This window comes from Seriola aureovittata, chromosome 15 (assembly GCF_021018895.1).
Source record: "Seriola aureovittata isolate HTS-2021-v1 ecotype China chromosome 15, ASM2101889v1, whole genome shotgun sequence".
Taxonomy (NCBI): domain Eukaryota; kingdom Metazoa; phylum Chordata; class Actinopteri; order Carangiformes; family Carangidae; genus Seriola; species Seriola aureovittata.
The window spans coordinates 913,145-937,378 of NC_079378.1; the positions used below are offsets into that span (position 1 = coordinate 913,145).

Below are 24,234 nucleotides of genomic sequence, written 5' to 3' on the forward strand. Positions count from 1 at the left end.
GCTCAGCCGCCAAAACCAGCTGCAAATACCAACTCAGTTCAGACAAGGAGTTCAGACCAGTCGGAGTGTTTGCGCCGTGTCTTTTTATTCATGAACAACAAACCTCAAAGCAGAGAGATACCCCACATCTGCAATTGTAAGCGCAACCAAAACCATTTCAAAGAGAAAAGCACTGCTCTGGTAACCACAATGGGAAGGTTACATTTAAAAAAAAAAGAAATGTATGAAGATGTTGACGAGGTTTCTGTTCCACAGATTCACGTCATTCTTACAGCCTCTTAATCTCTTTTATTTTATTTCCTTGTAATTTCACTTCTGCAAGGAGCGGCAACATTTCTTTAAAATCATCCTCCAATTTAAAGCCGAATGCGTCTGCCAGAAGTCGAGATGTCACAAACAAGGTCTTCGTCTGCTGGTTGACCTCCGCCACCAGGTGAATGTTTGTCTTATTGGATTTTAAGATCGTTATGATCTTGATCAGCGCATTCACGACAGAGCACTTTCTGCCTGCACAAAGACAGATTGACATTCACAGTCAAGGTTTGGGACATCGTGTATTGTATAAATAATAACAAATAATTGTTGTAATCCATATCTCAGTCTACTAGCAAACTGAACAACAAACAGGTGAGTAGAGAGGAAACGCAAACACTCAGACATCAGTTACCTTGGGAACATCGGTGCATCCAGTTGGCTCCAGGGATGAACTTTGTTCTTTTGTCTTTATCTGTTTGGGCTTCACTGCTCCGGCAGCATCAACCTGAACGAACCAAACCACCACAATATAATTAACGCCCTGTTGGAAATAATGCCTCCAATGAATTCATGAATTCATGAGTTTAATAACAGACAGTCGGTCACGTAACTAAATGTAAAAATGTTCTTTTGAGCTATGAACATGAAAACTACACAGATATAATCAGACACCTTTTCCCTCCTTTGTCATTTGATGATGTTCTGAATGTCCTGAATATTTTCAGAAAGCACAGAGCATTAAAGATGGTCGTAGCCTCCGTGACGTCACCCACAGGTTTCTGAACAGCGGTGCTGCTCCACTGTCGCCATCTTGGCAGTGCCTGACTTGGCCCCTAACTCCCGGCTAATCTACTCACTTTTGGAGAAGCCCAGTCTGCTCTCTATTGTGATTGGTCAATCACTTGGACCATATGTCAGAAATGTCAATCTCCTTACCCAGAGGCTTTTTGAGAAACTGTGAACACCGTTGTAACCACGGTAACGATGAAATTTCTGGTTCTGCCGTAACGATTCGAGACCGAGTCTGATACTGAAAGTTGGGGAGAAGAAGACAACAGACCCGAACCACCTTCGCAACCAGAGCAGAACATCTCACACTGGTAAGTTTTTATTTTGTGGCTCTTATATCACAGAGGTAACGTTATAAGTGTTAAAGTAGCTGGTTGCCAGGCGTCATGTGAATGTTTTACATAGTGACAGAAAAGTTACGGAAGAAAAGCCGGAATACGAACGAGGCACTGAAGGCATTTGAGGGTCGGTGTTTTCTGTCGGAGAGAATAACTTCCTTTGGGCTTTTTCACTCAGCTGAACTTAAAGAAACTATATCACTGAAGAAAAGGGAAAAACCTCAGAAAGACATGAGAACTTTAATTTATGTTTATAAACAACCACCTTGTGATCTGCTGTTTAAACTGCAGCAGGACTCTGGATGTGAACCTGGTCTTTGGTCTGACAGTCCTTCACTTTATATCTCGCCCCCGCTTTATGTCCAGGGTCGGACTAACTCTATTAAAGCTCGCTGCCTTGTCACAAACCACAGATACAAGAAAACATTTTTCACCTTCCTCTTCGTTAAGAGCTGAGCAGGATTCAGCGCCGCTGTCGCAGCTGCAGCGTTTGTACCGAGGTCGCTGCCGCCTCTCTGGGGGGGTTTCTGATCCAGAATGCAAAAGGAGAGAATTAAAAAAAAAAAAACATATTATCGAGTATTCTTCATTAACGTGTCACTCTTACCTTGTCAGGTTGGCCGAACTGCTGGGGAACTGTAAAAGAAGAAACACGTCACTGCTGAATGTTCTGAGGTAAATCTGAAAACTTGAAACTAAACGTTTTGAATATGAGTCGATCTCAAACATCATGATGCTTGATGGTTAATTACTGTCGTATGATTTTGCAGATTAATAACTTTTCACCAGCTTCACTCTCTACACATTTAAAACCGTTGCCTGACAACACGAGAAGACGGGACGGGCCTCACTGTCACATGATGCTGTGCAGTAATTATGACGTCACAGCTCAGTGGGAGGAGCTAATGAAGAGATTTCCCTTCCACCCTGGAGATCAGCGTCAGGACAAACTAATGTTTGATCATATAGGAGGAACTGTGTGTGTGTGTGTGTGTGTGTGTGTGTGTGTGTGTGTGTGTGTGTGTGTGTTGACCTACTGGCTGCAGTTCCTTCTTTCTTGACTAACCCTGAGGCTCCTGCAGGTTTAGTCGTCTTACCTGAAAATAGACATTTTAAAAAGTTAAACAATTAGTTAAACGTGTGTGTGTGTGTCTGTGTGTGTGTGTGTGTGTGTGTGTGTGAGTGTGAGTGTGTGTGTGTGTGTTGACCTACTGGCTGCAGTTCCTTCTTTCTTGACTAACCCTGAGGCTCCTGCAGGTTTAGTCGTCTTACCTGAAAATAGACATTTTAAAAAGTTAAACATACATGTCATGCTTGTCATCAGTTCAGTGTGTGTGTGTGTGTGTGTGTGTGTGTGTCAGGGTTCCCACGGGTCCTTAAAAAGTCTTAAATTAAAATCCGGGTAATTAAGGTCTTAAATTGTCTTAAATTTACCATAACTTTGCTGTAGGTATTAAATTTCCAGACGGTGCGTTTAATGCCGGTGGGAAAGCTCAGTGGATGACCGTAAAACACGGCGTGTATTTGTTTAACTTAGTACAAATACTGTCGTAAATGAGAGACTCCACAATTAATAGCCGTTTTACGATACGTCAGCGACAGACTGACGTCGGCCTGCGTGCAGCCGGTACGCAGGGTGGTTGTCAAAGTGCGGTTCGAAAAGCAAAGATGGGAAAGTGCAAATTCAATTATAAATGGATGGAGGAGGATTCATTTAGGAAGTGGTTGGCCCCCGCTGAAAATAACAATAAGGCTACGTGCAAATTTTGTAAAAAGACTGTTTCCTTAGGGACCACGGGTCTCAAGGCTAATCCCTGCGTTGTTCGGAGCACGAGCTAAAGATACAAATTCAGACGCCACCTCTCAGTCGGCTTTGAAAAGCTTCATTTACCACCAGAGATCCAAAAGGCAGAGGTACTGTGGGTTCTCCACACTGCGATGAGGCATAATTAATTTAAATCTAATGAGGAAAAGTGGCGTCTTTGCTGCCATGTTCCCCGATTCCCAGCTTGTAAAGTCATTCACCTGTGGTGAGAATAAAACGGCGTATCTCGCCAAATATGGCATAGCTTCATTCATCAGGAAGATCATAACATTGGTCTTGTTTTTCAAACAGTTATGTAAATGATTTTCAACATTTTGGCTTTGGAGAGGCTGTTTTGAGGAGTTTGATTATTGAAGTTATTTACAATGGAGACTGCTTTAAGTGTTATTTGTGTTATTCAGTGTTATTCTGGAAAATGATTGTTGGCTCTGTTCTGTGTCACAATGGAAAGGAAAAAAAATGAAAAAATACAACTGTTAGCTTTGATTGAGTTTAAAATAAAATAAATTTGAGTATTTTCTACCAAAGAAATTATGACATTTTTTAGTCTTAAATTTTATTTGTTGAGGTCTTAAAAATTCTTTAAAAGTCTTAAAAAGCATTAAATTTGACTCTTAAAATGGTGCAAGAATCCTGTGTGTGTGTGTGTGTGTGTGTGTGTGTGTGTGTGTGTGTGTGTGTTGACCTACCAGCTGCAGTTCCTTTCTTGACTAACCCTGAAGTTCCAGCAGGTTCGGTCGTCTTACCTGAAAAAGACGTTTTAAAAAGTGAAACAGTTTGAAAATGGCGGAGCGTTTTCTCTGCGGTGAGCTGCTGTGTTTAAATGTCTTTTCAGAAACACTGCTCGACAGAAATAAAACACTACTACCAGAGGTGGTGGTCATTTCAGCCCAGAGGAGGGATCTGGCAGCCTCTCTGGACTGTGCAAAAGTTTTAGGCGCTGAAAGTAAAGTGAGTGTAGAGGAAAGAGTGAAAGCCTAAACCAGAGCAGTATTTGCTGTGACTCTGTTTGCATTTAAACCAGGGTCGGTTCTCCTTGGTACACCTGCTCAGGTTCTTGTCTGGTAGGTTTTTCCAACATCTCAGAGAACCTGGCTCAGTTCTCCTGTCTCCTCATGTGATCCAGACCGACTCCATGATGCTGGATCAGGTCTCTGAAGTTAGTTCTTTATGACTCTGTGTGTTTGGACTCTGGACGTCTCCTGATGAGACTGATGATGAGAAGAATCTAAACATCTAACGGTCCTAAAACCTCTGCACAGTCCCGTCTGTTTATTTCATATTTGTTTAGTCCACTTTGGAAAGATTTGTTTTGACTTTGACAATAAGTGTCAGAAATCCCAGTTTCATTCTCTGTGATTTAATGTTTAAAATTAATCATGAATAAAAATAAGGGGTGTGAAGAGTCGGTGACCTGTGAACTCACTCTTGTTCTTTTTCTGGTTGTTTTTCTTCAGTTTGTCCACAAAGGGGCGCAGTGGGCCCTGGACTCTACAGTCCATCCGAGGCAGCTGCTCCATTTCTTTCTTTATAACAGTGATGGATTTTTCTGTTCCATAGTGCTGGATGATTATCTGGGGCATTTCTTCTCTGGTCTTGGCATACTTCACACTCGTGGGTATTTTGTCCAAAGAGAACAGCAACTTGTTGTATTCGTTCTCTCTCAGTTCCTCCAGGATGGAGTTCAGGGCTATCGTCCACCTTCTTTCAAAATCCTGAGTCATCTGTGACACAAAGAGACAAATGAGAAGTTTTTCAAATGAAAGACACCTGAAGGCATTGATGACAACAAGAGTGATAAGACCAACAATAATACGACCTGTTTACATTTAGGAAATCAGTTATTCACACCTACCGCTTCACTACCTTGTGTAATTTTGAGACACAACAACTAACAGTTTTAAAAGAAAATCAGCTGGTGCCTGACGACTGCTTCTCCAACACTACAGATATCTGAAGCATCAGAATGAATGAATCCACTGATACAGGGAGACGACTGATGATTCATCATCATCGTTTGTCAAACCCTAACCTCTTTAACCCTCGTATTATCCTCAAATATTACTAACACATTTTACCCTTGGGGTCAATTTGACCCCAGGTATATTTGCCTCCAGAAAATGATTTACAGAAAATTGTTGACCAAGTTTTTGTGTCAGGCACTTTGTTTATTTGTTGAATACATAAATAACCCCTTGATAATGAAACCTATCAGTGAGTTTACCTGCCCTCTAGCGCCACCATCAGGCAAAACTTTTAAATTAGAATTAATTTATCTTGAAAACTTTTCATACAAATCTTCTCAAATTTACTGACAACATTAATGACCACAAGAGTATGAATCCTATTGGTTTTGGTGATGATATGACCTTCCCTGTAGCGCCACCATCAGGTCAAACTTTCAGTTTTAGAGTTAGTGTATCTTGAAAATCTTTCATCCAAATCTTTTCTAATTTGGGGTGCACATTCATGACTCTCACAGAATGAACCATATTGACTGATGTTGATAAGCCCCCCTTTCCTCTCATAAACATATTTATTTACTTATTTTTATCTCCTTTTCTTGTAACATATTTGTGGTTAGTCACTATGAAGTCATACTCACCCCTCCTCTTTTGTTATCCGGGCTTGGGACCGGCAGTGGCAGAGTTAAAGAGTTTTTTTTTTCCTTTTTTTTTTTTTTTGTTTATGTTTTTTTGGTGTTTTTTTTTTGTTTTTGTTTTTTTTTTTTGTGTGTTTTTTGGTGTGTGTGTGTGTGTGTGTAGGGGGGGGGTTACATGTTTGAAAATTCACCCATTTGTGAAACAGAAACCATAATTAGAACAACAGTCAGATAGTCAGAACATGGAACAGTTCTTTATGCCCACAGTCAAGCTTTTAGTCTGCACTACTGTACACAGGATGTGCAGAGAGTGTGTGCATGCTCCTTGCAGACATATTTCTTGCATTGCGAACAGGTCATGCTGGTCTTGGAATCATTTCGGGTGGGACAAACCTGACACCTGCCGCGTTTCTTGCCCGCGGTTTGTACCATTGGAGGAGTTGGGGTGTTTGTCTCTGTCTGTATGTCCCTCACAATAGCTGCAGCAGCTGTTGATGCTCTTGGAAGGCATCGTCTTCTCTCAATCTGTGGTTTCACCAGTGCATTACCAAGCTGCTCCAGGAAAATCCTCCTGCGGCTCAGTTTTCCCCTGTTCCAGTCCTTGTTTATTTCACACCATATCACAAACGCATTGTATGCACTCACATCAATGATGTGGAAGAAGATGACAAGGGGCCAACGGGCAGTCATGCGTCGACAGCTGTATGTGGCTGTGACCTTGTCCAGGTTGTCCACCCCTCCCTTTGTCTCATTGTAGTCCAGCACCATTTGTGGTTTTTTGTCTTCTCTGCTGCTCAGGGCATCATCTTTGTGCATGGTGCTAAGCAGCAGGACATTTTCCCCTTTCTTGGGGCAATAGGAGACCACAGTTGCTTTATCAGTGAAGGCAAACACTGAAGATGTTACCTTCCTGTTCTTGACAGCAAGTTCAGAGGGAAGCTCTGGTTTATTTTTTCTCACTGTCCCCAACATCGTTACCTTCCTTTTCAGCAGTTCCTCACCCAGGGCATAAGATGTGAAAAAATTATCACATGTAATATTATGCCCATGCAGTCCTTCAGCCATATCAAGCACAACCCTTGTGCCCTGATTTTTTTCCGGTGCTTCGCCAGGAGATTTGCCTGTGTAAACCTGCATATTCCATGCAAAGCTGGACTGTGCAAACGCTGTCCCACGAAACGCAACCAAGCACTCATCGACAGTCACGTGGGGGCCTGGATTGTAAAGCAGGGGTAAACGCTGCACCCACTTGTCCCACACATCCCTTATTGCCGCAAGTTTGTCACGTTCGCGTCGGCCGTGCCTTGTTTGTTTGACATGGTGGCTGGAAATATTGCCCTTCCAGTCTCAGCGTTCCAAAGGCTTGCTGTTGCTTCACCTTTTGATTTATAAACTCCCGCCAAAATGAGCAAGCCAATGTAGGCTTCCAAGTCGACTACATCCAAGTCTTTCCAACTGTCCCCATACACACGCTTCCCCTCTAAATTTGTCATCCCAAGTACAATATTCTCAATCGATGGTGTTATGAAGAGCTCTAATGATGACTTGATGTCTTCAACATGGCTGATTGCATATCTGTGGGGCCTGGAACCATTTTGATAATATTAGTAGCGCTAAGTCTACCTTGCTGTCTAAGTGGGGAAAGGGACCATATTATCTTTCCATTTTTGGAAAGGATCGTGTCTGCTGGTGGTTGAGAAGCAACAGGAGGGTCAACACTCTCATTCTCATCAGATGAGAATGCCTCAAAATCAGGGTCCTCCTCAACACAATCCTCTGTCTCAGAAACATTCTCCTCTATGTCACTTTCACTGTCAAAGAGCTGTTCCAAAACGTCATTGACAGTAAACCTTTTCCCAGAAGACATTTTCAAATGAGAGAGCGTGCAGATTGCAGTGTACACAGAGCACAAAGAGGAATGATGTGGATAGAGGGCTGCAATGCAAGCTTTTATATGTTTGCTCCTCCCTTATTTTGCATGAACTACCAATGTCCTTGCAGGAATACCCCGCCCTCCACAGAGCGGGAAAGTTCCCCCCATTATGTATCAACTCAAAAGTATCAACTCTGCACCTGCAGGTGTGGGCATGTTAGGTCACACACACAGACAGACAAGTTTTACACAGCTAAAACAGCTTGGGGTCAAATTGACCCCAGAGGACCACCGATGCGTGCAATATGCGTTCAGCACATTGAAAAAATATTATCATGATAATTTTACGCTTAATCAGTTGTCCCCATCAAATTAGGAAAAGTCATGAAATATGGAGCAAAAAAAAAAAGCCAACTATTGTTTTTTGAATGATAAACATTGAATGGGGTCAAATTGACCCCAAGGATAATAGGAGGGTTAAATTGTTTATAACCAAATCTTTCCTTTTATCAACCACGTCCACCTTAATGTAAGTCAGTCAACAATCATCAAAGCACATCCTGCCTGGAGAACACACAGGACACACATGGAAATATTGTTTATGAATATTGGCTTATGAAGGTATTTGATCATTTGATCTTGTTATGACTTGTATTGATTTTAATATCTGTTCTCTGTTTTCTGACAAAAGGCAGAACTGAACCTCACGAATCTTTCAGTCAACAGCTCCTGTTGAATCTTTCTGTGTGCAGAGTTCAACAGTACAAGAGTAAAAACAGTGAGCCACTTGCGTCCCTCACTTTTCATCCTTCAGTTTAATCCTCTGGAGCCAACAGTGAGTCAATGTTAAAACAATATCACACACACCGACAAACAAACAACCGCTCTCCTCTCAGTGATTAAATATCAGCAATAAAGTAAATCAATCAATACTCACTTTGCTTTTTTCTTCAACCACAGACTTTTTCCGTCTTCGAGGTTTATAGCTACTTGGCAGCCGGAGGGGGGAGGAGGAACTGTTCTGGTGAGTGGCAGATACCAACACTGTTTCCTCCACCTGTGTGCCGTCCTAGTTACCCAACATAAATGCTAAACTTTTAATATGGAGAGAATATAAATGTCAACAATTATTTGAGTTTGTCCAAATTTGACTGTTAATCCTCACAGCATCTGCCCCCCCCCACACACAGTGAACAATGGTTAAGCCCCATTTCCTGCCCAAAAGTAGAGACGTTGATACTTTCAGTTTCATGTTTTGTGAAAAGGGAGTAACTGCAGTTTATGTTCTGTGCAGCTGAACAACAGGGTTCATCGTTTAGACCTGAATCATTTATACGTTTTTTTACTTATGTAAAATATCACACGTTACAGGTATTACACTTAAAGTTTTATTCAAGTATAGACATGTAAGCAATTCAATGCATCTGAAGTAAAAGTACATGTAATGCCCCCCCCCGTAGGGACAGTGCACACAAATCAACACTGGTATTTTGAATGAATTTTTACTCCTATACTTCAACAAAAACCTGATTAAACATAAAAATACAAAACAAATATATAAAAACAGAAAATGTTTCAGACCTGAAATACTAAAAAAACCCAATATAATCAGTTACACAATATTATGATTGTGACTTTATGGTGAATCTTAAAAGAAATCTTTCATAGCTGTATTAAAAGAATAAACCATCAAAATCGTCAAGGAAAGCTAAAAACAAGTTTTGCATCAAAGTGCTTTTCAAAAACAGACAAATATAATCATAATGACAAACAGTATATGTGGAAATAAAACAAACAAGAAAGTTAAACCGCAGTTTAACACACAATGAATCTGATAAAAATACAAACAGGTTAAACATAATTAAAATCTTGAAAATAAAAGTATCTCAAAGGAAAGTTTCCGACACCTGTTGATCTGATTGGTTCTCCAGATTATTACATGATTATTATCTGGATACGTCGGATCAAAACATTGTTTCCTGAGAAAATGACAAAACTGTTAAGAAAAGTGATAAAAATATTTCACCAGATTACCACCAAAATTTAATGCTCTTTCCCCAGGCCCCTCCCCCATCCCTCCACCAAGTTTACTGTCGACCTGCTGACAAATAAACAAACCAACAGACACAAGTGAAAAATAATCTCATTAATTAAAATTAGCTTTAGCTTTAGTTTGCACATCTTCAGTTACTAAGAAACAGGAAACCGTCCACATCTGAATGATGAAAGTTATTTTTACATCTTTTCAGAAGCTGTGATTTTATTAATCTTGCTTCCTTGTAATACTACATCTGCTGAGAAGGGCATTTTCTGAAGGAGCCTTTCCTCAAAGTCTCCGTCCAGTCTGACACCAACCGCCTTTGCCAGGAGTTTAGACTCCACAAAGAATGTCTCCACCTGGTCGTTAGTCTCTGCCTCCAGGTGAGTCTCCATCTTGGTGACTGTGATTCCTATAATCTTCAACGTCACATTCAGGACTTCATCATTTGGGATCTGGACAAAGACAGATTGACAGTTGCAGTCACTCATGAACGTAGCAGGGAGGAGGGTGTAATGTTTGTGCGGTGAATCAGTGTCTCGTCTCATGGGGACCAGGACGTGGTAGTGATGGGAATAACGGCTCAAAGGTCAACGTTCCTTTTACCTTTTGTCTGAACAGCAACAGCAAGGCAGCGCTGTCGGTGTGAATGTAAACTGCTGTAACTGCTCAACATTAACTGAGTGCAACTGAACATAATATTCCTATAACAAACTGACCACAACTCTGCACACCCTTACCTCCTTACATGGTTTTACCTGGCCTTGCTTTTTAGTGGGCGGGGTTACAAGGTTTACCTGTTAAATAATCAAGGTGTGAAAAAATTTGGGCACAAAAAGCCGTCTGTCATAGTTGGTGTGGTCATCAGGTGCACCGGGGGAAATCCCACTGGATCAGTGGACCATCAAAAAAATCACATTAGCATCAGTAGAACAGTGTGTAGAGTTTGATAACGGATACCTTCAAAATGCTGGTGTGATCAGTTGAGTTCAGCGACACCAAGTCAAAGTAGACACTGGTCTTCATGTTGGTCACTCGGACAAAGTCTCCATGTGATTTATCTCTGAGCTGCTGGGTGTCGTTGCCCCACAGGGTGATCCTGATGGAACCTGTGTCGTCTTTAAGGATGAAATCCCGCTTCTCTTTCTTCCCCCGTTTGGTTTTCAGTTTGACGTGTTCAACACGATCGATCTGAGCAAACCAAGACCACAAGATTCAAACAATATTAGAAACAGCAGCTACATGGCTCTCGGCTGTCGTGTACTGGATGGTTTTCACATTTCACGTTACATACAGCTGATTGTCTTTGATATATAAATGCACGCGTCAAATAAAAGAATGAACCTGAAAACCTGGGGCCTGTTGCTCAAAACCCTTTAAGTACACCTTTAATTTGCGTGAGGGCGGGGTTACCTTAAGGAAAACGTTACAGGCCCTGTGTTTTACTTATTCTATCGGCCCAAGCTACATATGTAGAGAGGTCCGCCCCGGCTCTGATGGCATTTGATAGCTTGTTCCACAGACCAGAAAAGTCTGGAGCATCTTTAAGGGTTTCACTGTCCGTGAAGTAAGGCCTGCCAGAGGGGCAATGCAGTGGCCGAGATGAGAGATGACCATCGCCTGGTTCAAGAGCTGGGTGGAGTACTGAGTCAGGTAACGCCTGATTTTTCGTAAGATGAATACAACAGGGTCAGAGAATGAGAGGTGGTCATCCAACATGACGCTCAGGAGGAAGTGAGTAGGAGTTGAAGGCAGTTTAAAGGTGCGTTAGCTCGGGGTTAGAGGACTCAGCACTGCTGCTTCCCTCTGCTGGGCCTGATTATCACTCACAGCTTCCACAGAAACGCTCAGCCAAAACACCATATTTCTCAACAATATAAAAAACAAACTCACCTTTGTTACAGTTCCTTCAACGCTCACTAATGTTTTGTCATCAAATAATTTGGCCTTTGCGATGGAGAAAATAGGACTGTGGCGATAAATGAGCGTCTGAGCTTCCACCTCCAGCTTCTCTGGAACATCAACACGGGTCGTCCTCGACACTGTGCTGTATTTAAACACTTTCAGGACTTTCTCATTAGAGCGATCAAACATTTCCATTTTGACGTTTTTGAATATGTAGAAATTCTTTTCCTTGATTTTTTCAAAGCGTTCTTCTCCATAAACCATCACTTTAATGCAGCTTGTCTCATCAGCAACCGCCACATAAAAGAAGAACCTTTTCACCTTCTCTTTAGTTTCATAGCTGCGCAGACAAGATTTCTGCACAATTTTCCCAGCTACGGGTTTTTGAAAGAGGCCATCACTGTTCCTTAGATCATTGATGGTTTCCCTCTGGACACAAACAGAGCAAAACAAATTCAATCACACAAGTCAAGACAAAGTCGAATGAGAAATAAATAAAGATTTGAAGAGCTCCACTCACCCAAGAGGGAATGTTCTCCTGGAAGAAAAACATCTCATTAATCCTCAGCTACTCATAATGGACGAGCTGATATAATGTGCAAATGTGACATTTATATGTTAAAACATTTTTCTTTTTTTTTTTAGAAAGATCAAGTTCAGATAACTGAGATATAATTAATTAGCTGGTTAGCATGCTAACTTCAGTGGAAGACAATAAGTGAAATAGGACCGAACAAGAGTCAACATTGGTGTTTGTTTCGACCTCTGGAGACAGATGTTGGTGAGTGAAGGAATCTCTTCTAGACTGGTTAGTAAACAGCTGCTAATGCTAACGTTAGCTATGAGGCAATAGAAGAAATTACAAAAGGTTATTTTAATACTAATTACTATACAACTAACTACTAATTTCTTTTCAGTGCATAAACAGTGTGAATGTGCATCTTATAACTTATATTTGAATTATTACACATTAACAAACAGTGCTGTACTGTCCATCCATATTGTTATTATATGTATATAATATATGTGTATATGATTCTCAGCTGCATGGCACCTCTAGGCAGGACATGCTGATAAATGTGGACATGGTCATAACTTTATGTGAGAATGTTTACCCTGGCTTTACCCTGGCTGTCCCTGACTGAGGTATTTTATCATACATACAGTTTCTATGTCACTGTGCTGTAAGGTGTATTCATTAGTAACCAGGTAACAGGTTACCTACAAGTTACTCACCTTGTCAGATTTGCAGCTCTTCTGTTGATCTTTAAAAGAAGAAACAAACATCGGTCAGTGAGTTTCTTCACATTTTTCTAAATGACTTCCACCAAACTTAGTTTGAGCTCATTCTGTCTTCGTTATCAGCTGCTCCATTTTATTGAAACGTGAAAATACAATTTAAATCTGTTTAGTACAGATTGTCTCAAAATACATGTCAGCTTGCATTTGGGCTGTTATGGTAATTTTGTCAAAGATGTCATGATGCAGATATTTATGAAGTCAAACCGTCCATCACCTACCAGCCTCTTGCTCCTCATCCGAGGAGTCGGAGTCACTTATGATACCGTTCTTCATAAACCCTGAAAATTAAATGTAAGAAGTTACACACACACTTTATGAACTTTTCCTCTTCCAGTCTAAATCCCTGCAAACAAGCTTCCTCTGGTCAAGTGGTGGAAGAATAACTCAGGTCCACGTGGAGAACAACTGATTATATTATTATATCATAAACTGAATATGATTCATCGTTGGGATTTACTAGTTTTTATTAAGATAGTGCTGTTACTTTCTGTTTCTTATATAGTATTATGTAGTGAATGTCCTGTATTGTGCTATTTCTGTATTTTCTGTCGACGACAAGTTACTGAGCTTTGAGCTCTGCAGCCTCTGTGTTTGTGCTCTGTAGTTTTTGTGGCTCTGCTACTGACGAGAGACAATTAAAACTGTTCACCATGGAAACACACGATGACCAGATGGGCTGACGCTTGGTGTCACCTCAGAGACTTTGAGTCACTGAGTCGCCTCTTGGCCTCGAGTGGCCATTTGAGGAACTCCATGTTGTGGCTTCAGGTTTCAGTCCTGGAGGTTTCTGCTGGTCGCAGCAGATCCAGGTGGAGCTCTGTGACTGTGTTTACCTACCAGCTGCAGCTTCTTTCTTGTTGTCCTTTGACTTCAAGTCACTTTTGCGTTTCCTCTTCTTCCCTGAAAATGACACAAAAGTTGAACACACTCATTGTTCAGATCCACAACTACTGAAAATCAACAGAAGCTGATTTCTTCTTTGATGACTCAACAGCGTCACTGTCACACTCTCATTTAGTATTTTCAGAAATGACCAAGCAGCTTTTCTATGTAGGCAATTACTGGACTGTTGCTCAACACCTGGACAAATGAGACCAAAACCATGTCTATAGACATTTAACACTAGAGCCAGGAAAGAACACAACAGGTTCTTTTGTACTTTAAGTCAAACATAGGAAAACTTCTTACAACCCTGAAGCTTTATGTGCACCTGTGGATTGCTCTCTTGACAAAGACTAGAGCTCGTCAAGCGAAGACGACAGCAGCTTCAGTCGGAGGTTTGCACATTGAGGATAATCCGGGGATCTTTGACACGTGATTAGCTATAGCCAAAGTGTGCTTGTCAAGCCGTCCTAGACTCAGCCTTTGCTGCTCTGAGATCAGTTATGATGGCGCAATTGGCTGCTCGGTTCTGCTTGCTTAGTCATCGCCAAACTGCTACCTAGTATTAATATGTCATTATAGCGGGAGTTGTACTTTTTCTTTGAAGGGGTCTGAAGAGTTTCTGAATGCACTGGATAAACATGGTCAGCAGACACACTCACAGACGACCTGGTTTACACAACATTTACTGTGTGAACTCACCCTTCGTCTCTTCCTTCTGTTTCTGCCTCAGTTTCTCCACAAAGAGTCGCAGCCGGCCCTGGACTCTCTCGTCCCTCCTCGGGATCTGATCCATTACATTATCGATTACAGAGATGGAACCCTCTAATCCGTAGTGCTCAATGATTATTCTGGCCATCTCTTCTCTGGACCTTTCAGTCTTCACACTTGTGGGGATTTTATCCAACATTTCCAGCATCTTTCTGTACTGTGGTGACTCCAGCTCCTCCAGGCTGGAGGTCAGGGCTTCTTTCCACTCTGTCTCTGAAATCATCTCTGACACAGAGACGAGACGACAGAAGAGTCAGAAACAGTTCCTGCTTTAACCTTGTTTTCTTCTTTTACTTCAGACACAAACAACAACAACAACAACAAGATCCTGTCTGCTGTATATTATATATATATTATACACACTGTCATGTTAGTGGTGACTCTGAGACACACAACATGTGAACTGTCATTATAAACATGTATGAGAGGGACTGTCCGGCCCTGACCCTCAGTACATTCATTCAGCTGCAGCTTGAGGTACTTGTACTTTACTTCTACTGTAATGAACGTTTACTGCACTACACTGATCTGACAGCTGGAGTTACTGTGCAGATTATTTATACATGAAGAAATAATGTGAAAATAATGTTAATCCAGACGTCACCAACATTTTTGTCATGTGACTTCGTATGTAAAATCTGTGTAATCAGTGGTAGAGACCCTTAATGGGGCTCCATGCATAAAACCACTTCCTCATTCACAGTATCTGAAGGTGTTCACTTCATTTACAGGTACTTTAATGGGGAGTGTAAATATATGTGTGTATACATTAGCTGAAGTTTAGTTTGTGCACATTTCAAACTTTCATGCTGCACAGACACGTCCAGGACCAGAGGTGAAACAGTGAGAACAGTCAGTCGCCATTAACCATGAACAGGAGCAAAACAATCAGACTCTACATCTTTCCTTTCTCCTGTGATTCATGAGATGAAATATCTCCTTATTTTTCAAGAAGGAATTCACAATAAAGTTTTGAATCAATACTCACTTTGTCCTTTTGTTCACAGCCGGACTGTTTTTGTTTTCTTCTTTGCTCGGTCGTCACCAGTCAGAGCAGCTCAGCTACAGAGGCGGGAAAAAAAGGCAAATTCAATCTCTGAACGTGATGCATGCTGGGCTTTTTCTTCTTCTTCTTCTTGTTTTACAGCGGTTGGCTGCATCTTATTGACGCATTACCGCCACCGTCTGCTCAAACCCTACCAATACAATACCCCACAGCTGAGCTCTTCCTGTGACTGACTGCAGAGCGGCATGTAGTTCGTCATGTCAGCTGTTTGTATGGAAACTCCTCACACTCGCTGGGGCTGAGGATGAACATGTTAACACCTCCACTTGTTTAGTTTTTTTCCACCCGTCGCAGTGCAACCAACCGACATCAACAACTTATTACATGTTCTTCTGTTTAGTCCAGTTCCTCTCGCTGGTCCTGAGCCCCGTCTCTCCTGCCTCAGGGTTCTTGGCACCATCTGTTTGTGAGTAGATCACTGCTCTTTTGTTACACGACGGTTGGATGAACTTCACACCGGCGTCATGGAGCCACCACCGGACGAGCTGCTGAAGGACTCGTCGGTCTTCAACCTCTCCTGTGAAAAGAGGAATAACTGCAGTTTGTTGTGACAGTTCAGCCTCAGTGAGTGAAGGAAGACGTGAAACGTTTAATCTTTAACTGCAGTTCAGAAATATTGGCAACAAAATCTAACAAAAGGTTTAAGTGTTCAGTTACTTCATGTTTCATGTTACTGGATTATTACTGATGCACATGTTGACACCATCCTGTAAGATGGAGCCAATTTTACCTGAAGCAACATTTTATAAAGTCGCAGCTGTCAGATGATCGTAGACATGGTCTTCCTCTTCCTCCTCTTCATCTTCACGGTGCAGAGTTCAGCTTCACATTCAGGGGACGTTTCTGAATCTCAGTTTAACACCTGGACGTACCTGCAGCGTTTATGACATCACAACTTGTGTGGAGCCAATCGTGGCCCAGCGTTCATCTGTCAGTTTAGTCGTGTTCCTACTTGTTTATTCTGATTTAAGTATTTAATTTATTGACGTCACCTTGTCTGCACACCTGCCACTTTGTTTATTTCAGCCACAGAAATCATGTACTTCACTGTTTTATTTTATTATTTAAGGGAAAAAAAGTTAAACTAACGACAAACAGGTTTTTAATAAAGTTTAAGAGAAGCTGATGTCGGACAGGAAACACTAACTTAACTCAGAGATTAATATCACACAGACCATGTCTCCATTTAAACTGAATTTCTGATCTCATCAGGATCAATAATCAAATGTACGAGGCTTCAGACCAATCTTGTTTTACACACACTTTATTGCAAAGGAACATCCACCATAACAGTTTTGTCACAGAAACACTTTGAGTTTGAGCCAGTGGCTTTAAAAACAAACATGTTCACACTTAAACTTTTTATTTATTCAGCGACGCGTCGACTTCAGCAGGTTCCACCGAGTTTCTTCTGCTCAGAAAATAAAGATTATAAACACAGAAGATATAAAATGATGAAACTGACTCGGTCTGTTTAAACGTTTGTTTCCTGCTTCAGCTGAAGATGAATTTATTTCTCATGTTTGAATCGTTAATTTAAATCCAGGAAATAAATGTGACATGCAGGATCTCTGAAGCCAAAGTGTCAAAGGAATGATGCAACACTTCATCCAACAACAACAACAACAACAACAACAACAACAGGCGACAAACACATGGAAGGTTTCAACTTGAAAATAAATAACTGGTGATGCCTGACCACCACCTGTAACGTAAACTGTGTGGACAGAGGACGACCTCCAGCTGCTGAGGTCAGAGGTCAGGTCCTCACTGCAGCTCCTTATGTGACCATGTACTCCTGACGCTTGTTGAGTCGGACCTGGCAGAGCGAGACGGCGCCCACCGCCACGTAGATGGCGGCGGCGATGAAGCAGTTGATGCCGACCTGGTTGTAGAGACTGTAGATGTTCTGAGGAGGATTTTTACTGCGGGGAGAAGAAGAGACGGATCAGGTCTTCACCCACAGACCAGATCACTTTAAACTAGAACCACATCAGTCCTGTGGTCCGGACCGATCTGGTGCTTATGGGATTTTATCGCATCATCGTTTCCCGGGCAACAAAGGATCGAACAGGTGGATCCTCTGTTCCCCGACCTCCGCAAGAACCAGTTCGTCAGTAACAGCTGCACACGTCCCCACACAAACATTATGTTCTGGATCAATTAATCTGTCCGATATTTTAACGATTAACTGAAGAACTGTTTGTTTTATAAAACGTCAGAACATATCGACCAACAATCGGATCGTTTTGTCGAACCAACAGATTCAGTTCCTGCCACACGAGACAAAGAGAAGCAGCTCAAACTGACCAGCTGGAACTTGGTTTGAAAAATGACTTCAAACGATTAATCGATATATAAATAGTTGCCGACTGACTAATTGTTGCAGCTGTACAGAGATTATTTTCATTAACAATCAATCTGCTGATTATCCTAAAAAAATTGAAAATGCCAGTTAGATTTCTCCCGGTCCATCGTCTCTTCGGTTCTGGGTTCAGGTCTGGTTTCAGTTCACTGTCGAATCATCACATCTGATCGAAACTTTCTCATTTCTGCTTTAAAAATGACGAAAACCATTATTTGATAATCAGAAGCTGATCGATCTTCTGTCGGTCACAACTGTGGACAGAATAACAGAAACACCTGCTGGTCAGCTGTTAGTAACTCACTCGTTGCGAATGTCGTCCTCTGTGAAAGGGACGTCCTCGATCAGCACGGCCGACTTCGCGCTGAAGAAGATCCCCAGCATCGCCTGAAACACAGCGGGTCAACATGAGGCCCGGGGACACAGCAGAGGCCACAGGATGTGCAGCTGGGGACAGAACTGTCACAACTCTTTCAATCATAACCATAATGAGTCTGTGGTGGAGCTGATTATTTAATCAATTAAAATCTGTAATTAAATGTTTGTATTCTGTTTATAAAGTATAAAACAAAGTCTTAGTGGTTTTAGTGATTTAGTTGCTGCTGTCAAGCTGCAGGGCCGTTTGTAAACTTAACATTTTTACAGATTCACTTCATTATTTGTACTTTATGGTTTGAGGGTGTCGTGGTTACTGCCGCCAACAGTTGTGGTTTATTTTTCTCACCTTACATTGTGGAAGTGGAAAAACTGACTTCCTGCTCTGGAACATCACATGAGGGTAAAAAGTCACATGACTCATCTGAGTTCCTCAATTAAAACAGGAAAATGTTTCTATCCAGTAAAACTGGAAAACCAGACGTTAGCCACGTCCATAATGTTAATTACACAGGCACTGATTATTTTCTCCATTGATTGATCGATAGTTTTATCTATAACAAGATAATAGTGAAATATGTGTGTTATAATTCTGTCCAATACATTCAAGTGGATTTTATTTGACCAACAGTCTAAAACCAAACATTAACTTTACTATCGTGTATGACAAATAAAAGCATCAAATTCTGACATTATTCGATTTTTGGACTGATGGTTACAGCTCTGCTATCGATTACTAGTGCAGTGGTATGTTCTAGCATACATTCAGTTTGGCCTACTTGGGCTCCGTCTATTAACTGGAGACGAATTCCAGTCCAAGGACTCCTTTGCGACAGCTGGTTTGTGTTTCATGGATTTCCGGGTCTCACGAGATTCAACAAAACCCGGTTAAAACGCTTATTTTCCGAAAACGTCCTGGTTAATATTTGAATTATTTAAAAGGATTTATTCCAGGAAATAGTCTGTTCCAGAGATCCATATTTCTTACCAGCATGATGACCCCCCAGATGCTGATCACTATTCCGCAGGCAGCCATCTTCGGCCCGCAGAACAGAAGCGACGGCATGTCGGTGTCCGGTGTTTTTACTTTTAATTCTCTGAACTGAGAAACGTTTTTACCGTTCAGCTACAGCCCGACCGATCCTCGCGGTCAGCTGATCCTCATCACTCGGTTTCACTCGGAAGAGTTCGATCGCCGTCGTAACCCTGCAGCGAGGCGACCAATAAAAATGTCGTATATGACTCGCTCCGCCTTTTCCGTTAAGGCTGACCAATGGTGTTCGACTTCCAAACTCGCGCAACGTTCCCTTCATCCCCTCTACCTTTGTTGTGCGATATTTACAATATTTTTCTCTGAACATGTGATTTATAAATGATTTAAAATATAATCGCGGCGCTGAATCGTATGTGTATCTGCCGAAGATTCGTTTTTTAAAATCTCGCCAGGTTCTCAATGGAAGCCCGCTAACGATAGCGCGCTAGCTAACGTTACAGAAGCTAACTTTAGCTAGCAGCTAGCTGTGTATGTTCGTGTTGTTGTTTTGATTCAAGAACAAATCCAGAGAAAAAAAGCTTCAGCTCCTTCAACGAAATGACGTCAGCATCTGCTAAGGTGAGTTCTTACCTGAGTGTGGACTCTCTTATAAACCAGAGTGTGACCGGTGTGTGCAAAGTTAGAGAGCGGGTCACACAACTGCCGCCAGACTTCATTCAGAAATCCGTTACTTTAACGCAGCTGCCGCTCACAGAAATATAGACTTCATAAAAAGTGCATTAGTTTTTCTCTCCTACATGAAAAGAATCTAGTGTTTGATTCGGCACAACAGCTGATTCACCAAACAGAGTAGAAGTGGAACATTCCTGTTTACTTTCTGTAATTTTCAGATGTGACGTGTGAACCCTCCCAGTGACGTCAGTTAGTCAGACCTTCAAAACTCAACAAACGTACATTTGGAAGATTATTTTGACACTCAGACCAACTATTCGATGAGATGAGATGCCAAGGCTATAATGTTATTTTATGTTAATTAAATAAAGAAGGTGCAGCAGGTTGTTCATGATCCTAATGGGGAAGTTTCACATTGATGAGGTCGAGTTCTCAGGGTCTCCATCGTTTGAATCCTTCAGGATGGATTTAATAAATACTTTGAGTTTATCCAAATTATAAATAATAAGAAATGTGCTGATACAGGAAGTGTTTCACAAGAGCTCTTCAAAGAAATCTGATTATTGTTAAGATTTTTGTGCTTTATTTATTGATCAAACTTATGAGACACATATATGTGTATGTATGTGTATATATATGTGTATATATATATATATATATATATATATATATGTCATGTTGCACATTGAATGTAGAATCATACTGGGAAAAAAAGCCATATAATGTTTGCCAGTTATATTGTTATGATGCCTCTTTATTTGTTCTTTATATATACACCATATTGTTATAGTTTTTGCAATTAAACATTTTTCAATTAAAAAAACCAAACAAACATGTACATTTCAAGATTCATTTATTGATCCTGGAAAGACTGAAAGTTACAAAACAACAGACGTGATTAACATTGAACAGAAAAATATTTTCACTTCACTTGAATTTAAGGAAAACATATTGTTAACCTGCTGATTTTACAAGAAAATTTCATATTCATTATGTGAAATTTCTTAAATCAATTCCCTCATTTAAGTTGTTTTTAATTGAACGTTAGTTTGAGTCTCTCAAATAAGAAGTCAGCAGTTCATGTCTATTCTGAAATGTTTGTCTGAAGAAGTCTGTCACTTAAAATATGTATTTGTCCTTTTACAATCATTTTTTGTTTTTTTATTTTTTATTTTATTTGCTTCTTTTAAGATTGAGATATTTAAGAACTGATATGTCTGATTTAAAAATTTCCAATTTAAAAAAAAAAGATCTTCATTTTATAATGTGAACTGTCGTCACTTGAACTTTTAATGTTTCTGCTCTCGTCACCTGATCTTCTTCTCTGCAGGTCGGGGAGATTTTCTCAGCAGCTGGAGCCGCCTTCACCAAACTGGGAGAGTTGACCATGCAGCTGCATCCGGTGTCCGACTCCAGCCCTGCAGGGTGAGTCACACACACACACACACACACACACACACACACACACACACACACACACACACACACACTCTGTTCAGTGTCAGTTGACTGTGTTTTCGTCCTCAGAGCCAAATGGACAGAGACAGAGATCGAGATGCTTCGATTGGCCGTCCGTCGATTCGGAGACGACCTGAACAACATCAGCACTGTGATCAAAGAGCGAACTGTGTAAGTTCACCTGTGTTAGAGGAACAGTTCACCTGTGTTAGAGGAACAGTTCACCTGTGTTAGAGGAACAGTTCACCTGTGTTAGAGGAACAGTTCACCTGTGTTAGAGGAACAGTTCACCTGTGTTAGAGGAACAGTTCACCTGTGACTCATGAAGCCTTTTATAATGAAGTGTTTTAAAGGGACTCAGGTGAAAATGGAGGTTTGGTTTTAATCCTATTGGTTTCAACATGTTCATATATAATAGACAGATTTATTGATTGTATAATAATACTTACATGGAGAAATCCAGGTGAGTCAGGTGTGGCTGTGTTCTTCTTCTACAGAGCTCAGATAAAGAGCACGGTGAAGAGGAAGTTGTACGAGGACAGCAGAGTCCCCATTTCCTCTGAGTCCCCGAAGAAGACCGTCAAGAAATCTGCTGCCGCCATGACGCCGGCGCCCACTCCCTCCGCCCCCGCCATGATCGCCGTGCCGACCTCGCAGGTTGTCGTGGCAACGGGTATGCAGAGCAGCCCCTCGCTGGCCCCGCCCATCAAGAAGCAGAAGACGGCAGGTGAGAAACGACAGGAAGTGACTCCTCCTTGCCCCGCCCTCCCTCCTCCTCCTCCTCCTCCTCCTCATCATCTTCCTCCTCTCCCTCCCCCTGCAGACGTGACCCTCAGCGCTCTGAACGACTCGGATGTGAACAGTGACCTGGTCGACATCGAAGGACTCGGCGACAGCTCGTCCAGCAAGAAGCTCAACTTTGACCAAGGTCAGTGTCACAGAGCTTGTTACCAGGTAACAGCCACTAAACATGATGACTGTGAGGAAGTTGTTCTCTTCACCTGATTATAGCAGGTGTTTCTTCCACCTGTATTTATCCAACTTTCGTCCAATCAGGTTTGTTCTGTTCTGTGAGGATCTGAAAGTAGAAACCCTGTCAGTCACACCTGAGGGGGTGTGGTCAGAGCAGTTTTAATGACTTCACTTTTACCTGTGGTTTCCTCAGAGAGCCTCAACCTGGACTCAAGCCTCATCATGAACTCCAGTGACCTCCCCCTCCTCTCCCGCTGACCTTTGACCTCCCAGAGGAAAGAGAGGGAGCAGCAGGAATCATCACGTCGACCGGCCATCTTTTATTTTTTTACTCAGTCCCTCCTGTTTCTCTCTTCACCTGAAGTTCATCCGTCAATCATCACGACGCTCCCTCGACTCTCTGCAGCCACGTTTTCATTCGAAGTCCGAGGTAGAAAAAAGAAAAACGTGTCGAGTTTCTGGATCCAGAGAAGTTTATTTATTTTATTTTTTAAAGAGAACAGGTGACTCTTCGTCCTCGTGTAGAAATATCGACTAATGAACTTCAGGTTTTTTTTTCTTTTTCTTTTTAGAAAAACAGATTGTTCCCATCAGTGAGTTTTAGTTTCTGCTTCTGTTCAGTTTTAGAATCAGACAAAAAAAGTCAAAGAAACAGATTTGTTTTTTACATCATGAAGAACAAAGAGTGAAACCTGTCGAGACGCTTTAACAGAGAAACAAACGAGTGCAGCCTCTCGTTAGTGTCATTACATACATACAACATCTCTTCAAAATAAACACAAAGATGTTGGAAAAAACAAACATGTTCTGAAGGTTTTTTCAAAACATTCAAAGATTCTTCGAACCATCAGGATTTAACTGATAATAACCTTTAAATTTGCATCACATTGTACAAATTGAGAAAGAAGATAAGTCACTGTCATTTGAAGCAAGTTAAACAAAATATTTTTCATCCAGCTAAGTAGAAAAATTCTGCGGATTTTGAAAACACCTTCAGGACAACGGTACATATTGTTACACAGGAACAGGTGTGGGTCTAAACCAACTCTGAACTACATCTATACATCACCTGAACTGAACTCCACACGATTAAACTGAGGAAACGAAATGAGTTTCCTGAACAGGCTAATAACCAACATGAGGAGATTCCCCTTGAGCCTCAGCAGGACTTTTACTTTGAAAGATGTTATTCTGACTTCTCTCCTCTGTCTGTGGCTCTGAGCTCTGATTGGTTCCTGTTGAAGACGTTAATCTTTAACACCTCACAGATAATAGTTTCATTCATAACGAGGCTGTAATTAATAAAAACATATTATTAATAGATCAGGTTCCAGATTCACACACAATCACTTTTGTATGAAACAGGATTTGTTGACAAAATGTTGTTAATCATGATGTGAGTATTTTGACTTTGACCTTTTATCAATCAGTGGCTGTGAGTGATGTAAAAACATTGTTTTAATTATGTTAAGTAAAACATTTAAAAAGTGAAGTTTTCTTGTCTTTTGCTGTTTCTTTTTTTAAATGATGAAATGCAGCATTTGAAAGAGTTTGTCAGTTTGACATATTTCAGTTACTTCTTTCATCCAAACAGAATAAAACGTTTAGTTTAAAATCATTTACATTATATATACATATATTTACATGTGAGAAATAATTGATTCCTTTTCTACTGATCAACAAATTGTTTCACTATTTGAAATAGTTTTCAAAAAATTCAATTTCATCTGCTGCTGGTGAAACTGTCCGACA

The 24,234-nt window shown here is 41.1% G+C and overlaps 4 protein-coding genes across 4 annotated transcripts; 1 reads left to right on the forward strand and 3 right to left on the reverse strand.

Moving 5' to 3' along the window:
• Positions 1 to 42: 42 nt before the first annotated feature.
• Positions 43 to 8,745, reverse strand: LOC130182552 (uncharacterized). Its single transcript, XM_056397551.1, has 9 exons — positions 8,620 to 8,745; positions 4,634 to 4,931; positions 3,897 to 3,953; positions 2,595 to 2,654; positions 2,420 to 2,479; positions 1,990 to 2,018; positions 1,817 to 1,909; positions 668 to 760; positions 43 to 507 (listed from the first exon to the last, which is right to left on the reverse strand). Exons 2-9 carry the CDS (start codon positions 4,929 to 4,931, stop codon positions 487 to 489), a joined length of 711 nt encoding a protein of 236 aa, XP_056253526.1. The 5' UTR covers positions 8,620 to 8,745; the 3' UTR covers positions 43 to 486.
• A 317-nt stretch (positions 8,746 to 9,062) lies between these two features.
• On the reverse strand, positions 9,063 to 16,759 carry LOC130182478 (uncharacterized). Its single transcript, XM_056397461.1, has 9 exons — positions 15,569 to 16,759; positions 14,512 to 14,805; positions 13,765 to 13,827; positions 13,146 to 13,205; positions 12,862 to 12,890; positions 12,146 to 12,163; positions 11,614 to 12,054; positions 10,681 to 10,911; positions 9,063 to 10,175 (listed from the first exon to the last, which is right to left on the reverse strand). The coding sequence occupies exons 2-9, from the start codon at positions 14,801 to 14,803 to the stop codon at positions 9,918 to 9,920; spliced, it is 1,392 nt and encodes a 463-aa protein (XP_056253436.1). The 5' UTR covers positions 14,804 to 14,805; positions 15,569 to 16,759; the 3' UTR covers positions 9,063 to 9,917.
• Positions 16,760 to 16,894: 135 nt separating this feature from the next.
• On the reverse strand, positions 16,895 to 19,565 carry rnasekb (ribonuclease, RNase K b). The gene is made up of 3 exons (XM_056397548.1): positions 19,375 to 19,565; positions 18,316 to 18,398; positions 16,895 to 17,571 (listed from the first exon to the last, which is right to left on the reverse strand). Exons 1-3 carry the CDS (start codon positions 19,450 to 19,452, stop codon positions 17,427 to 17,429), a joined length of 306 nt encoding a protein of 101 aa, XP_056253523.1. The 5' UTR covers positions 19,453 to 19,565; the 3' UTR covers positions 16,895 to 17,426.
• A 104-nt stretch (positions 19,566 to 19,669) lies between these two features.
• Positions 19,670 to 23,974, forward strand: LOC130182518 (chromatin complexes subunit BAP18-like). The gene is made up of 6 exons (XM_056397514.1): positions 19,670 to 19,998; positions 21,383 to 21,477; positions 21,580 to 21,681; positions 22,008 to 22,237; positions 22,334 to 22,438; positions 22,676 to 23,974. The coding sequence occupies exons 1-6, from the start codon at positions 19,978 to 19,980 to the stop codon at positions 22,738 to 22,740; spliced, it is 618 nt and encodes a 205-aa protein (XP_056253489.1). The 5' UTR covers positions 19,670 to 19,977; the 3' UTR covers positions 22,741 to 23,974.
• Positions 23,975 to 24,234: the final 260 nt, after the last annotated feature.